This window comes from Bombina bombina, chromosome 6 (assembly GCF_027579735.1).
Source record: "Bombina bombina isolate aBomBom1 chromosome 6, aBomBom1.pri, whole genome shotgun sequence".
NCBI classification, from domain to species: Eukaryota; Metazoa; Chordata; class Amphibia; order Anura; family Bombinatoridae; genus Bombina; species Bombina bombina.
In genome coordinates this window covers 571,712,917-571,729,395 of record NC_069504.1, presented here as the reverse complement: position 1 = coordinate 571,729,395, position 16,479 = coordinate 571,712,917, and the positions used below count along the sequence as shown (strand labels likewise).

The 16,479-nt window shown below is 36.6% G+C and overlaps 1 protein-coding gene across 1 annotated transcript in view; it reads right to left on the bottom strand.

Moving 5' to 3' along the window:
* Positions 1 to 16,479, bottom strand: part of CHRNA7 (cholinergic receptor nicotinic alpha 7 subunit) — a 509,577-nt gene that overhangs the window by 11,971 nt on the left and 481,127 nt on the right. Inside the window, exons 8-9 of the mRNA XM_053717538.1 lie at positions 6,891 to 6,977; positions 2,375 to 2,484 (exon numbers count right to left, since the gene is read on the bottom strand). Of these exons, the coding sequence (XP_053573513.1) occupies positions 2,375 to 2,484; positions 6,891 to 6,977 (197 nt within the window). The remainder of the gene's footprint in view (positions 1 to 2,374; positions 2,485 to 6,890; positions 6,978 to 16,479) is intronic.

Here is a 16,479-nt window from a genome sequence, read left to right as displayed (position 1 = left end):
ATCTGATTATAAAGTATAACAAAAATGTTTAATTTCCCCTTTGTGATAACAAAATATATTAAAATCTGCCCTTATTACTAAATAAAATCAAGTAGGGGGATGTTACCCTACTTATAGGTTATGTTTCATCTCTATGTCGTAGAGTTCATTACAAAGCAAGAGGACAAATGATTTATATAGGAATGAAAGACAGGAATACAGTCCCTGACCTTTTACACGCAGAAGGAGGAGATTAATAAACCATCAACAGGCTGCAGAAGTATATGTGCGTCAACAAAGACGCATACGAGTGCCAAGAGTATTTCTCCTTTCACTAGTAGATGCTGTCAAACATATAGGGATAAAAGAGAACAAAAGAGATATTACATAATATATTTAGATTACCAAAGAATACTTAATTTGTTAATAAATTTTTTTGCTTCATGTTTAACGCATGGAACAACTACTCCATAGTTGGAAGAGCTCTCACAACATTTCTGCTCCTTCTTCCACGCAATACTCCAACTTCTAATAACCAACAAATAAGCCAATTATCAACCATGTTTTATTGGAAAATGCATAATCACGTGATTAATTAAATAAACGAATCAAAAGTTAACATACATTTTCTTTTTATAACTAATCAAATTTATAAATACTGGTGGAATTGGTGTTGCAGTAGTAGTTACTGTTAGAGAAGACAAAAAAGGGATTGTAACATTCATGAGATGATGGGACGCACGTACCGCATATCTGGGATAAATATAACGCTGGTAATATGAATAAGCGATATAGTGACCTTCAACAATGCAAAAACAGTGTTATAAGGATATCAAATCAATTGTTGAAAATTGTAAGTGACATTTTTTAGATTGTGTATTATAATTGCTAGGACATACTGTACAATGGCTGTCACTTTCACATCATCAACAATTGGTTGTCACATGAACATAACCAAAAGAGATCAGACATTTTAATAATCAGAAAATACATATTTAGTCAACATTTGTAAGAGTATTATAATAAAATAAAATCTGCAAATTATGTTAGATTTAATATAATCTTAAGCAGAAAGGCATAGTCTACATAAAATTAAATTGGCATGATTCAGATAAAGCAGCAATTATAATCACCTCTATATTGTTTTCCGATTAACATTGTTTGATTCCTTCTCTTGAACTGTTTTAGAACTTAAATGTTTAATCTAAAAGTCCAGCCCATGATTTTAGCACTTGTGTAGTATTGGTCTTGAAATAGAGACTCCAATAAGGAAACAATACACAGGTGTAGCACAAAAACTGGGCCAGCACTTGAAATTGCATCATTTGTGAATGAAAATGAATTAAAAGATGAATAAGACATGCAAATATCTGTGCAAACAATATCAGAAATAAAACATATATATTCACAAGTATGTGCAAAGAGATAGGTACATATTTGAGCATTAAGAATCATTTAAAATTGAGTATAATAAGTAAGATAGAAGCTTTTTTGCAACATATTATATATCCACAGGTAGATTTCTATGATATTTATTGTTTGTTCAGGTATAAATCTAGCTATTTCAAGGACATTAATAGATGAAAAATAAAAGATTAGCTTTAGAGAAATGTGCTTGTTCATGGACAGGAATGAAATGGTATAAATAAAGTTGAAAGAACAAGACAAAACTATCTTCATTTGATGGACATTCAGGGTAGATCATTTGATAAATGAGGATATCCGCAACATAGATGACTCTTATTTATCAACAGTCCGATGCTAATCGCACTGGACTTGACACACGTGTATTTGACAAATGTGTTGATAAATAAGACAGCCTAATGTAGATTTGCGGCAGCAATGTCTGGCGAGCGTATTGACTCCGATGAATCCGCCTAGATTGGCGCTTTGATAAATCGGCCCCAAAGGGGTTTTTGTCCCTCTAATTAACCATACTAATTTAATAATGTTAGAATAATTAATTAACACAGTATAAAACAAACTAACAAGGATGACTTACGATAAAATATATGTTTTTATCACTGGCAGATATTATGCACAGTAGAATGTTAATATATAAAAGGAGTATTATGTTATTTTGATCTAAAGGGTAAAAAGGGTTTGGATTATTATATTGAATAGAAAATGTATCCATCTATTTTTCTTTCTCTTTTTTTGTATAGTGTTTTTTCTCCTATTGTCAAAGGCCTTGCATGGCAGATTTGTAAATCGGTATATGATTTGTGATATGTACTTCACTGTTGGTATATAAATAAATAAATAAATAAAAGAATAATTAATTAACAATAATTATAATCATATATTTAACCTAGTTTCAATTTATCTGCTTTTTTTTCTGTCCCTTAATCATTAATACAAATACATCCAGTTGGTTTTGTCTTTAAAAACTTACCCATTTTGGCATTTTGCCACCATGTGGATCATGATGATGATACTGAAGGACAATAACTGTCACAACCACAGAGAGTCCGACAATAATCATTGTGCTGGCAAAATACTGAGCTGCAATACAAAAAAATATTAATAGATAATACCTGGGAAAAAAGCACTATGGTTTACAAGTCAGGAAAATGTTACTAGTTAGAATAAAAATGTAATTGTTCACACGCTAATGAAAATGTATATATTTATTCCATTTATTCCATAATAAAAGAAAAGCTATAACAATATGGGGTGGACTGGACATTAAAAAACTATCGCCTAGATTACGAGTTTGGTGTTAGCCTTAAAAAGCAGCGTTGAGAGGTCCCAATGCTGCTTTTTTACGCCCGCTGGTATTACGAGTCTGACAGGTACAGGTGTACGGCTCACTTTTCTTCCGCGACTTGAGGCTAACGCAAATCCCCTTACGTCAATTGCGTATTCTATCTTTTTAATGGGATTTGCCTAACGCTGGTATTACGAGTCTTGGAAGAAGTGAGCGGTAGAACCTCGCCTGTCAACCTGTCAAGACTCCTACCGCATTTAAAAGTCAGTAGTTAAGAGTTTTACGGGCTAACGCCGGAACATAAAGCTCTTAACTAAAGTGCTAAAAAGTACACTAACACCCATAAACTACCTATTAACCCCTTAACCGAGGCCCCCCACATCGCAAACACTAAAATACATTTTTTTAACCCCTAATCTGCCGACCGGACATCACCGCCACCTACATTATACCTATGAACCCCTAATCTGCTGCCCCTATCATCGCTGACACCTAAATTATATTTATTAATCCCTAATCTACGTTACAATTACACCTAACACTACACTATCATTAAACTCATTTCCTAAACTACCTACAATTAATTTCAATTAAATTAAATAAACTAAATTACGAAAAAAAACAACACTAAATTACAGAAAATAAAAAAAGAATTACAAGAATTTTAAACTAATTACACCTAATCTAATCCCCCTAATAAAATAAAAAAGCCCCCCAAAATAATAAAATTTCCCTACCCTATACTAAATTACAAATAGCCCTTAAAAGGGCCTTTTGTGGGGCATTGCCCCAAAATAATCAGCTCTTTTACCTGTAAAAAAAAATACAATACCCCCCAACATTACAACCCACCACCTACACACCCCTACTCTAAAACCTACCCAATCCCCCCTTAAAAAAACCCAACACTAACCCCCTGAAGATCACCCTACCTTGAGCAGTCTTCACCCAGCCTGGCACAAGTGGTCCTCCATACGGCAGAAGTCTTCATCCGATCAGGGCAGAAGAGGTCCTCCAGATGGCAGAAGGCTTCATCCAGGCAGCATCTTCTATCTTCATCCTTCCGGAGCGGAGCGGGTCCATCTTCAATCCAGCCGACGCGGAGCATCCTCTTCAATGAAGTCCTAACGAAGAATGAAGGTTCCTTTAAATGACGTCATCCAAAATGGCGTCCCTTGAATTCCGATTGGCTGATAGAATCCTATCAGACAATCGGAATTAAGGTAGGAAAAATCCTATTGGAACAGCCAATAGAATGCGAGGTCAATCCTATTGGCTGATTGGATTAGCCAATCGGATTGCACTTCAATCCGATTGGCTGATAGCATCAGCCAATAGGATTTTTCCTACCTTAATTCCGATTGGCTGATAGGATTCTATCAGCCAATCGGAATTCAAGGGACGCCATCTTGGATGATGTCATTTAAAGGAACCTTCATTCTTTGTTAGGACTTTGTTTGAAGAGGATGCTCCACGTCGGCTGGATTGAAGATGGACCCGCTCCGCTCCGGAAGGATGAAGATAGAAGATGCCGCCTGGATGAAGCCTTCTGCCGTCTGGAGGATCTCTTCTGCCCCGATCAGATGAAGACTTCTGCTGTATGGAGGACCACTTGTGCCTGGCTGGGTGAAGACGGCTCAAGGTAGGGTGATCTTCAGGGGGTTAGTGTTAGGTTTTTTTAAGGGGGGATTGGGTGGGTTTTAGAGTAGGGGTGTGTGGGTGGTGGGTTGTAATGTTGGGGGGAGTATTGTATTATTTATTTTTTTAAAGGTAAAAGAGCTGATTACTTTGGGGCAATGCCCCGCAAAAGGCCCTTTTAAGGGCTATTTGTAATTTAGTATAGGGTAGGGATATTTTATTATTTTGGGGGGCTTTTTTATTTTATTAGGGGGATTAGATTAGGTGTAATTAGTTTAAAATTCTTGTAATTCTTTATTTTCTGTAATTTAGTGTTTTTTTTCCGTAATTTAGTTAATTTAATTGTAATTAATTGTAGGTAGTTTAGGTAATTAGTTTAGGTAATGATAGTGTAGTGTTAGGTGTAATTGTAACTTAGGTTAGGATTTATTTTACAGGTAATTTTGTACTTATTTTAGCTAGGTGGTTATTAAATAGGTAATAACTATTTAATAACTATTCTACCTAGTTAAAATAAATACAAAGTTGCCTGTAAAATAAAAATAAATCCTAAAATAACTACAATGTAACTATTAGTTAGTTTTATAGGTAAGTATTTAGTTTTAAATAGGATTAATTTATTTAATTATGTTAAATTAATTTTGTTTATTATTTATTATATTTAAGTTTGGGGGGGGTAGGGTTAGGGTTAGACTTTAGGTTTAGGGGTTAATAACTTTATTATAGTGGTGGCGACGTTGGCGGCGGCAGATTAGGGATTAATAAATTTAATATAGTTGTGGCGACGTTGGGGGGGGTAGATTAGGGGTTAATAACTATAATGTAGGTGTCGGCGATGTTGGGGGCAGCAGATTAGGGGTTTATAAGTATAATGTAGGTGGCGGCGGTGTCCAGAGCGGCAGATTAGGGGTTAATAGTATAATGCAGGTTGTGACGATGTCAGGGGGCGGCAGATTAGGGGTTAGTAAGTGTAAGATTAGGGGTGTTTAGACTTGGGGTTCATGTTAGGGCATTAGGTGTAGACATATTTTTTATTTTCCCATAGGAAACAATTTGGCTGCGTTAGGAGCTGAATGTTGCTTTTTTGCAGGTGTTTTTTTCAGCCAGCTCAGCCCCATTGTTTCCTATGGGGAAATTCGTGGACGAGCACGTTTTGCCAGCTTACCGCTACCGTAAGCAACGATGGTATCGAGGTGAGATGTGGAGCTAAATTTTGCTCAACGCTCACTTTTCTGAGGCTATTGCTGGCTTGCAGAAAACTCTTAATACCAGGGTTGGCTTAAGGGAGCGGTAAGAAAAAAAGGAGCGTTAGCCCCGCAAGCCTTACCGACAAAAACTCGTAATCTAGCCGTATGTTTTCAAAGCCAAGGCATATTTAGTTGAGTGTGGGTGTTATTATACACAAAGTACATACATATTCATATGTAAATCTGTATATGATTGCATTTGTGTCCATATACTTTTAATAGTTTTAATCAGCATAAGGTTCATTATCTATCAGCTTTTCCGACCCCTCCAGTATAACAAATTACTGTGTTATTTATTCTATGACCGGATTCACTTAAACAATTGACAGTTGTGTGCACTTTAGTGAATAAATACCATAGTGCAGTGCATCTCTTAGCATTTGCAGTACCCTGGGCAACGCATATTTGTGGGGCCCATCAGCCCAGCCTCCTTATCCAACCCCCTTTAATCCCACCCCTGATAACATAAACACTTGATAAACTAAATACAGGATGTACATTGCACCTTATCCTACCTTTTACCCCTGACAATGCAGAGCCCCCCTAAAGTGTAGGGCTCTGGGTGGGTGCCCCCTTCGCCCTGTTTAAAGGGCAGGCTTGCCATAGAGTAACATATTAATGGGAGACGCTGCAACATTCAAGTGAATGGGGTGTTTGCTACTGAATAAGCCACGGGATTTTATAAATATATTTATTTATAAAACCATATATCTAGGTTAGTCATTAATGTTTAATCCTTTAGTTGATAATGCTTGTTAAAGGGACATGAAAGCCAAATTTTTTCTTTCATGATTTAGAAAGAGCGTGCAATTTTAAACAACTTTCTAATTTACTTCTATTATCTAATTTGTTTTATTATCTTTCTTGATATTCTTTGCTGAAAAGCATATCTAGATAGGCTCAGTAGCTGCTGATTGGTAGGTGCACATAGATGCCTCGTGTGATTGGCTCACCCATATGCATAGCTATTTCTTCAGCAAAGGATATCTAAAAAATAAAACTAATTAAATAATAGAAGTAAATTTGAATGTTGTTTAAAATTACATTCTCTAACTGAATCATGAAAGAAAAATGTTGGTTTTAGTGTCCCTTTAAGGCTCTAGGTGACAGACACTATATCCCCAAATATTTAATATCTGTTATTCTTTGTTAGTATTGTATACTTTCCTTAAATCCTATCCACTTTGCATAGGAAACAATGCTCTCCACTACAGCATGAATAATATTTATATATAAATTAATAGTATTTTCTAGATGATTACTATATATTAGTGCAACTCTTGTAGTTTTTATAAATTGTAAAAAGGCCTTCTTACCTATAAGGGGAACGGAATCTGATGTAGCTGGCATTATTTCAGCAACTAGCAACATAAATACAGTGAGGGAAAGCAACACTGTGATACCTGTAAAACAAAATGGAAATTAAGGTACATTTACATTTAATACAATTATTAATGCATTAATGTGAATGTTTATAGGTAAATAGTTACATGTCATAATGCTTATACCAAGACAATCTACACATTTGTCACTATGCTTTATAAAATAGCATATGGTGAACAAATTGATATATATATACAGTGGGGCAAAAAATTATTCAGTCAGCCATCAATTGTGCAAGTTCTCCCACTTAAGAAGATGAGAGAGGCCTGTAATTTTCATCATAGGTATACCTCAACTATGAGAGACAAAATGTGGAAACAAATCCAGACAATCACATTGTCTGATTTGGAAAGAATTTATTTGCAAATTATGGTGGAAAATAAGTATTTGGTCAATATCAAAAGTTCATCTCAATACTTTGTTACATATCCTTTGTTGGCAATGACAGAGGTCAAACGTTTTCTGTAAGTCTTCACAAGGTTGTCACACACTGTTGCTGGTATGTTGGCCCATTCCTGCATGCAGATCTCCTCTAGAGCAGTGATGTTTTGGGGCTGTCGCTGGGCAACACGGACTTTCAACTCCCTCCAAAGGTTTTCTATGGGGTTGAGATCTGGAGAATGGCTAGGCCACTCCAGGACCTTGAAATGCTTCTTACGAAGCCACTCCTTCGTTGCCCGGGCAGTGTGTTTGGGATCATTGTCATGCTGAAAGACCCAGCCACGTTTCATCTTCAATGCCCTTGCTGATGGAAGGAGGTTTGCACTAAAAATCTCACGATACATGGCCCCATTCATTCTTTCATGTACACGCATCAGTCATCCTGTTCCCTTTGCAGAGAAACAGCCCCAAAGCATGATGTTGCCACCCCCATGCTTCACAGTAGGTATGGTGTTCTTTGGTTGCAACTCAGCATTCTCTCTCCTCCAAACATGACGAGTTGTGTTTCTACCAAACAGTTCTACTTTGGTTTCATCTGACCATATGATATTCTCCCAATCCGCTTCTGGATCATCCAAATGCTCTCTAGCATGCTTCAGATGGGCCCGGACATGTACTGGCTTAAGCAGGGGAACACGTCTGGCACTGCAGGATCTGAGTCCCTGGTGGCGTAGTGTGTTACTGATGGTAGCCTTTGTTACGTTGGTCCCAGCTCGCTGCAGGTCATTCACTAGGTCCCCCCGTGTGGTTCTGGGATGTTTGCTCACCGTTCTTGTGATCATTTTGACCCTACGGGGTGAGATATTGCGTGGAGCCCCAGATCGAGGGAGATTATCAGTGGTCTTGTATGTCTTCCATTTTCTAATTATTGCTCCCACAGTTGATTTTTTCACACCAAGCTCTTGCCTATTGCAGATTTAGTCTTCCCAGCCTGGTGTCTACAGGTCTACAATTTTGTTTCTGGTGTCCTTCGACAGCTCTTTGGTCTTCACCATAGTGGAGTCTGGAGTGTGACTGTTTGAGGTTGTAGACAGGTGTCTTTTATACTGATAACAAGTTCAAACAGGTGCCATTAATACAGGTAATGAGTGGAGGACAGAGGAGCCTCTTAAAGAAGAAGATACAGGTCTGTGAGAGCCAGAAATCTTGCTTGTTTGTAGGTGACCAAATACTTATTTTCCACCATAATATGCAAATAAATTCTTTCCAAATCAGACAATGTGATTGTCTGGGTTTGTTTCCACATTTTGTCTCTCATAGTTGAGGTATACCTATGATGAAAATTACAGGCCTCTCTCATCTTCTTAAGTGGGAGAACTTGCACAATTGGTGGCTGACTAAATACTTTTTTGCCCCAATATATATATATATATATATATATATATATATATATATATATATATATATATATATATATATATATATATATATATATATATAAGTTTGGAAAATGACTGTCAGTTTTTTAACTCATGCTGTCCCAGAGATTGCTTGTCTGGGGCTGCTTCCAATGGGCTATATCTGTGATGTTTCATTGGCAAGGCCTTCAGAAACAGTGTGGTCTCACTGCTGTTAGTAAGACATATTTTACTGTGGAAATAGTAGCAACAGTGTTAATTTAAACAAATATCAAACCCCTTAAGGTATAATATACTGTAATAATTATAGATATATAGTCTATTCAGTATTATGTTTATACCAGTTAGTTTCACTGGTATAGTGTAGAAGAAGGGGGGTGCTGACTGTCTGATAGATATGTAGGTACAAACAAGAGAGAGAGAAGTTTGACAGTACCCAGCACTCACAAAACACTATAATTAGTAACAATATGCATTGAAAACCAGATTGTGTCAAGAACTGGTAATTAAAACGTAACTTTTACTATTGATAGAATAAAAAAATGTGGTAAATAGTACCAAATGTATAACATGAATATGTGAGACATACACTTAAAACTTAGGTTAAAAAGGAGATCAGGACTGTGTGTGTGAGACTTCAAAAACAAAATTACTACCCTGGGTATTAGTTACAATACACCTTAACCCTCAAGGCTCAGAGAATACACGGATTGCTCTAAAGCTAATCTAAAAAGGGGATTGACCCCAACAACATTACCTAATCTGAGCAATACTGGTATCTAGAGCAGGAGAGAAAGTGGTTAGTGAGTGACTGATTATGGAAGGCAATTGCCTCATCAATATTAGCTTAAAAAGGTCCCAGGTAAATACAAATTAGCAAGTCTCATGCACACAGACAATGCCTGTGGCCCTTCAGAACCAAAGTTCAAACCAATTCACCCTGTTTCTGCGCGAGTCTTTACGCTCGCCGGAAACAGGAGTTAAGAAGCAGCTGCCTATAGACCGCTGCTCCTTAGCTCATACGCCACCTCTGAGGCTGCGTATAGCAATCGGCCCGATCCTATATGATCGGGCTAATTGACACCCCCTGCTAACGGCCAATTGGCCACAAATCTGCAGGGGGCAGTATTGCACAAGCAGTTCATTAGAACTGCTTGTGCAATGCTGAATAAGGACAGCGTATGCTGTCCGCATTCAGCGATGTCTGGCGGACATGATACGCTACAGCGTATCTTTCCACCAGATTTAATAAATTAACCCCCAAGAGTGAGGATTTCCCTTTAAGGAACATTTATACTATAATATTTAAAAAAAAAAAAAAAAGGAAAACACTGAGATGCAAAAAATATATAATTTATTAAAATACAGATCACCCCTATAGTTCTAAAATTAGGGTGACCTAGAGATAATGTATTTGTCATTATTAAGTTACAGTGATCGTTCAATTTTAATAATATATAAAAGCACCATCAAGATTAGAAACATTTTAAAAAGATATATTCTGAACACTTCTTTTTATATATATATATATATATATATATATATATATATATATATATATATATATATATATATATATATATATATATATATATATATTATTGATCAGTCCTCTTGTGGAGTTTTTGTTAATGTCAATTAAAACTTAAAATTTAATTAGCTACTCTACTTAAAAAAATATTTTGCAGATAAAAAGTTAGCCTAACAATATGCCGTGCAAGAGTACAGAGTGGAAAATAATCAATATACACATTTGAAATGCATATATCAGCCTCAGAGGGATAGCAAAGTAAAACAACAGAAATAAACAATTACCTTTCTTAAACAGCAAATTACCCAGCTGCGAAATGGAAAATAAGTTATTTTATAATTTACTTTTTTTTTCTTTTTTAACTATTTGTTTCATTCTACAGGACTTCCTGATTTGTATCCACCATCTATCTTGTGGTCTTTATTGTTTACAATAAAATCCTCATAGACCCACTGATTTAACCTTTCAATCTTCAGCCAATATTCAGCATAGGACAGTGCAGAGATTTCCAGTTTACCCTGCCATTCATCTCTTTCCTAGTAGCATCACGTAGTGTTACGTGATGGATTGATATGCATAATTGGAAATTAATAGGGTATACACTTGACCTCAGTCTCAGCATTACGGCCCCATGTATTAAATGAAGTGCAGACAAGCTTCTCAACTTGAGAAGCTGTCCGCACGCCTTTGCTGCATACTGGCAGCGGATCTGTTTGTCCGCTGGCCCGTATGCATCATCACACACTCAGATGAGTGTGTAATGCCCATCCCTTTACTCGCATGACCAATCACACGAGAGTAGGGACTGTCAATCACCAAAAGTGAGCAAGCTTTCAGTGATATCTTTTCACCACCTCAGAGGTGTTGAAGAGTGTAAGAATCAGTTGTCTAATGAATGCTGCTTCTTACATTGAGGGAAGCAGACTCACATGTGTGAAACTGCCCTGCAAGGGCTCCAGAGCAGCTTATGCTGCTTCGTACATGGAGCCCTTAAATGGATTAACATCCTATGTCCTTGGCAGGACTTTCAGAATAAATCAGGTGCATATCTACTGACACAGGTAGAAATGCTCCAACAGGGCTTTATCACAAATATACTTAAAACATTTAGTTGACATTCGCTTATACAAGAAGAAGCAAATACTGAAAACATAACATTTAAGGATTAGTTACAGCTATTGGCCAAAAAGATGATAAACCTAAACATTGCTTATCATTTCTTGCCCAACAGCTGTAACTAATTCATATGAGAAAACCAATTATAGCAGATGGATTCTTGTTGCTGCTAATATTTCAACACACACAGACACACATATATAAATATATATACACACAGACACAATTTTAACATATTATAAAACAAAACAAGCAGTGTCGCATAACAATGGTGCTACTTTAGTTGAACTGTATAATGTATGATTAAAATGAAAAAAAAAAACATAAAAAGGAAATCAGTAGTCTTTTCAAACTGCTGGAACTTGTAAATCTCTCTGTCAATAACAATTATTATAGCCACATCCTCAAATTCAATAGAAGCCCAAACATATAAAAATCAATACCAAAGAAACTGAAACTGTATTAACAGTGTGCTCCTGTAATCCTTTACAATCAAAATATAACAAAGAGGACCAGTTCCCCCTCCAATGCAAGCTGAATTATATGTATGAAGTCCCTCTGAGCCTTAAATAATAACCTCATAAGAGAGCAAATAAAATATTTTTCTTTTATATATATATATATATATATATATATATATATATATATATGCAAAACAGAATGAGCAGTCTGCCAGGAAAGAACAGCAGCATCAATAGCTTGTTCTATGACCCGGTTGCCACCTGTAGTATATCAGTCTGATCCCACCGACATGGTCAGTCCAGCCCCGAAATACCAGGAAATTCTTCTATGAACAAGGAACATGACAAACCCAGACGATCGTTTCGGCCTCCTTTGGGCCTCGTCAGTGAGGTGCAGCCATATCCCTCTAAGCACATTGGGCAAGGAGTCCACATCTGGTTTCCCCCATCACCCTTAGGGAGACTATCCCCAGAGTCATATTACATATGCAAAAAAGAATGAGAAGCAGTCTGCCAGGAATGAACAGCAGCATCAATAGCTTGTTCTATGGCCCGGTTGCCACCTGGTAGTAGCTTCTTTGTGCCCAATTGTACGTACGTCTGGGGTTTTGCTGTTTCTCTCATTCAGAGAAGGATTGCCTGGTATTTCAGGGCTGGACTGAACTGTGAAGTCAGGATCAGACTGATATGCTTCAGGTAAGTTCTTCTCTGTGAAAGGCACATGTTGAGCAAAAAGAGGCTGCTTCGTGGGTGGTAACTAGCCGTAGAATAAGCTATTATGCTATTGTTCGTTTCCAGGTTGAGCGCTTCTCTTTTTTTATTTATGCAAATTATGACATTTTGGGAAGTCTCCCTAAGTGTGATGTGGGAATCCAGACGTGGACCCGTTGCTCAGTGTGCCTAGAGGGTTATAGCTGCACCTCACTGATGAAGCCCACAATAGGCTGAAACGTACGTCTGGGTTTTTGCTGTTTCTCTCATTCAGAGAAGGATTGCCTGGTATTTCGGGGCTGGACTGAACTGTGAAGTCAGGATCAGACTGATATGCTTCAGGTAAGTTGTTCTCTGTGAAAGGCACATGTTGAGCAAAAAGAGGCTGCTTCGTGGGTGGTAACTAGCCATAGAACAAGCTATTATGCTATTGTTCGTTTTCAGGTTGAGCGCTTCTCTTTTTATATATATATATATATATATATATATATATATATATATATATATATATATATATATATATATATATATATATATATATAGGGTAGTAATAATTATACTCTGTGTAATTCCTCAGACAATTACTATGGTTCCCAAAAGGCTAAGTGTTGGTTTTTCTTATCTAGTATAATTGATGATAAACTTGCCAGCTGATAATATCTGATTTTAGGAGTGCTAAATATCGATATTATCACTCCACTTTGTAATATCAGCATGCGCATTGCGTTCGCATTGCTAGGAAACATTGCGCTAAAGAGTGTGCTTCCATCAGACGGCATCAGAACCTCACGCAGCGAAGGGGGTAAGTAGTGCAGAGATGGTCAGCATTTTTAAATATATATGTATATGATGATATACATATATATTTATGTGTAATATGTGTATATATTTACATTGCGGTCTATGAGAACAAACTTAAGACCGCCAAAACTGCTTAGTGCAGTTGTTTTTAATTTTAAAAAAATGCTCCTTTTTAAAAAAAAAAATTTCAATGCTTTCTATTTTAAAGGGCATTTGGGGCACTTTTAGAAAATTGACCAGAGATCTACAATAACGAGCCACATGTAATTGGCTGGTGGAGTATCACTCTCCCGCAAACGGGCAGATTTGATAGTTTGCAGGAGAGCGATAATTTATCGCTCCACTTGTAATCTAGCCATTTATTTGTAAATTACTGATAAATTAGGTACCTTAGTCTTCCAGTATCTGGCAATACATATCCTAACAGCCATACAAATAGAAGCTATCAATTTATTAAACCTCAATGTGACTCCACAGGTTATGAAGAAGGGCTTGTTGAGGGATCAGGTGAATTTCTGTAAGAAACAAAGAGCTCAGCAATGTAGCCGTTTCTTCCCATAAATGTAAAACATGTATACAACTTCCCCACACATGAATATATGTTCATCTTTCTCCGCAAGCCCTAAAACACATGCCGCCCTGAGGATTATTATATGTAAAGAGTCTAGCAGAGTGCAGGTAGAAGCTTAAAGCCACCTTAATAAAATTAAGTTGACAGTAAACGCATTTGCTTGAATGCAATCAAATTTAACATGCATAAGGTTAGCGTGTATTCAGAGCTCGCTTGAAGGGTAGTGCATTAAAAAAAAGTATGCAAAGGGCTTTAACATAAAGATACATACTACACATGTCTAAGTCTGTATATGTATGTATGTATATATATATATATATATATATATATATATATGCAGTGCCCCTCCCTCAGACCAACCTGTACTATGGCACAGTGCAAACTTTTAAACCATACATCAGTAAACCCCACCCACAAAAATCAACAATTACTGCACCATCAGTGATTGCAAAAATCACATACATCTCTGTATTGCTCCCATCTCATTAAACACACACCAACATTGAGCGAAGCAAAGTAAAAAAGCAAAAACTAAACATAAAAGTTGCTCAATACAAAGAAGTTCCACATATACCAATTGTCCCCATGTACAGAACTACAACGTCATGAAGCCTCTTACCTAACAAATAGCATAAGATATCCAAACAAATTATGGAGTACCTGTCCTGAATATCAAGTCAAAGCAAGGAACACACCCCTCTCATGATGTCATTCATGATACACCAATCAGAACTAAGATCATACCCCCCACAACTATAGAGCGTAATCAACTCCCCCTAAGTACATTGTAATGTTAACAAGCCTTATCATTTACTTATGTACATAACATAACAGTCCAAATCCATCATTTGTATACAGCTGGACCAATTACCAACCTTCTTCCTATAGATGTAATTACATTAATCATATTTGCTAAACCTGCACTTCTAAACTGACTCGTAACCCACAAATACAATGACAATACAAATAACACACCCAACTAGTGATGTCATCTATAATCAACCAATTCCTACTGTTGTAAACATAATCATGCTGCTATCAAGTATCTTAACAATATAAACAACACACCTACCTTGTGATGTCAGCAAATTATTACTACCGCAACTATAACCATGTGGCTACATATCACTGTCAAAATTTCCTCAATGGAAGAAGTCATTGTACTTCTTGCTAACTTAATCACACTTATACCACAAATTAGTAAACACATTCTAACATGCACAACACTCCCCTAAACCAATAACATCAGTAACTATGGTATGGAAATTACCAACCAAGCACACTGTGGTTTCCTAGCTATAGTTATATATAGTTATTGTACTTCACAAAGGGGAATATATTCTTAGTATTTTTAAAAAGATTTTCCTATATATGCCTGTATCTATCTATCTATTATCTATCTATCTATCTATCTATCTATCTATCTATCTATCTATCTATCTATCTATCTATCTATCTATAGAATATATTCTTCTATGTGAATAACATTGGAAGGTGAAATATTCCTAATTCATGTAAGATTTAGTGTAACTGAATAAACGCTATTGGGTTAGTAGACGAGTATGCATGTATTTTTTTTTACAGTTTTCGTGCTCTATTGAAGGCTATCGGAGAATGTGTTAACGTGGTTGTGATATTCAAAGTTCAATTCTTTAAACTTGGAATATGAGTGCAACCCGACATGCACAAAAAGCCTTCGTCTTGCAAAGTTAATGCACAAGATGGAGAGCAAAATAGCCCTCCACTCATAATCTAGACCCAAATGGGTAGAAAAAATTACTCAAAAGGGTAGTTCTATATATTATAATTTTAAAAAGAGGAAATTTTGAGGTAAGTTTATCCCACAAGGAACACCATGTGTGTGATTAAAGTAAAGGATTACCAGTGGCTAGGTTTATGATCTTCAGATGACCACAACAGTTTATATAAGGGGCAAATCTGTATCATCTCTGATTTTAATTGAACCCACAGAATATTTGTCATCGTATTATACCATAATGCAGCCTGGGTCATTCTTTAGCATGATAGTAAAAAACCATCGGCCAGATTACGAGTTTTGCGGTATGAGGGGTGCGGTATTAACTTGCACGTTATTGTCACCGATCACTTACCTACAGTGCTGGTATTACAGGTTTTTATAAACCCAGCGTTAAAAGACAAGAAGTGAACGTAGAGCAAAAGTAAGTGGATCTTCGGGGGTTAGTGTTAGGATTTTTTAAGGGTGTATTGGGTGTTTTTTTTTTAGGTTAGGGCTTTGGGCCGCAATAGAGCTAAATGCCCTTTTAAGGGCAATGCCCATCCAAATGTCCTTTTCAGGGCAATGGAGAGCTTAGGTTTTTTTAGTTAGGGTTTTATTTGGGGGGTTGGTTGTGTGGGTGGTGGGTTTTACTGTTGGGGGGTTGTTTGTATTTTTTTTTACAGGTAAAAGAGCTGATTTCTTTGGGGCAATGCCCTGCAAAAGGCCATTTTAAGGGCTATTGGTAGTTTAGCTTAGGCTAGAGTTTTTTATTTTGGGTGGACTTTTTTTTATTT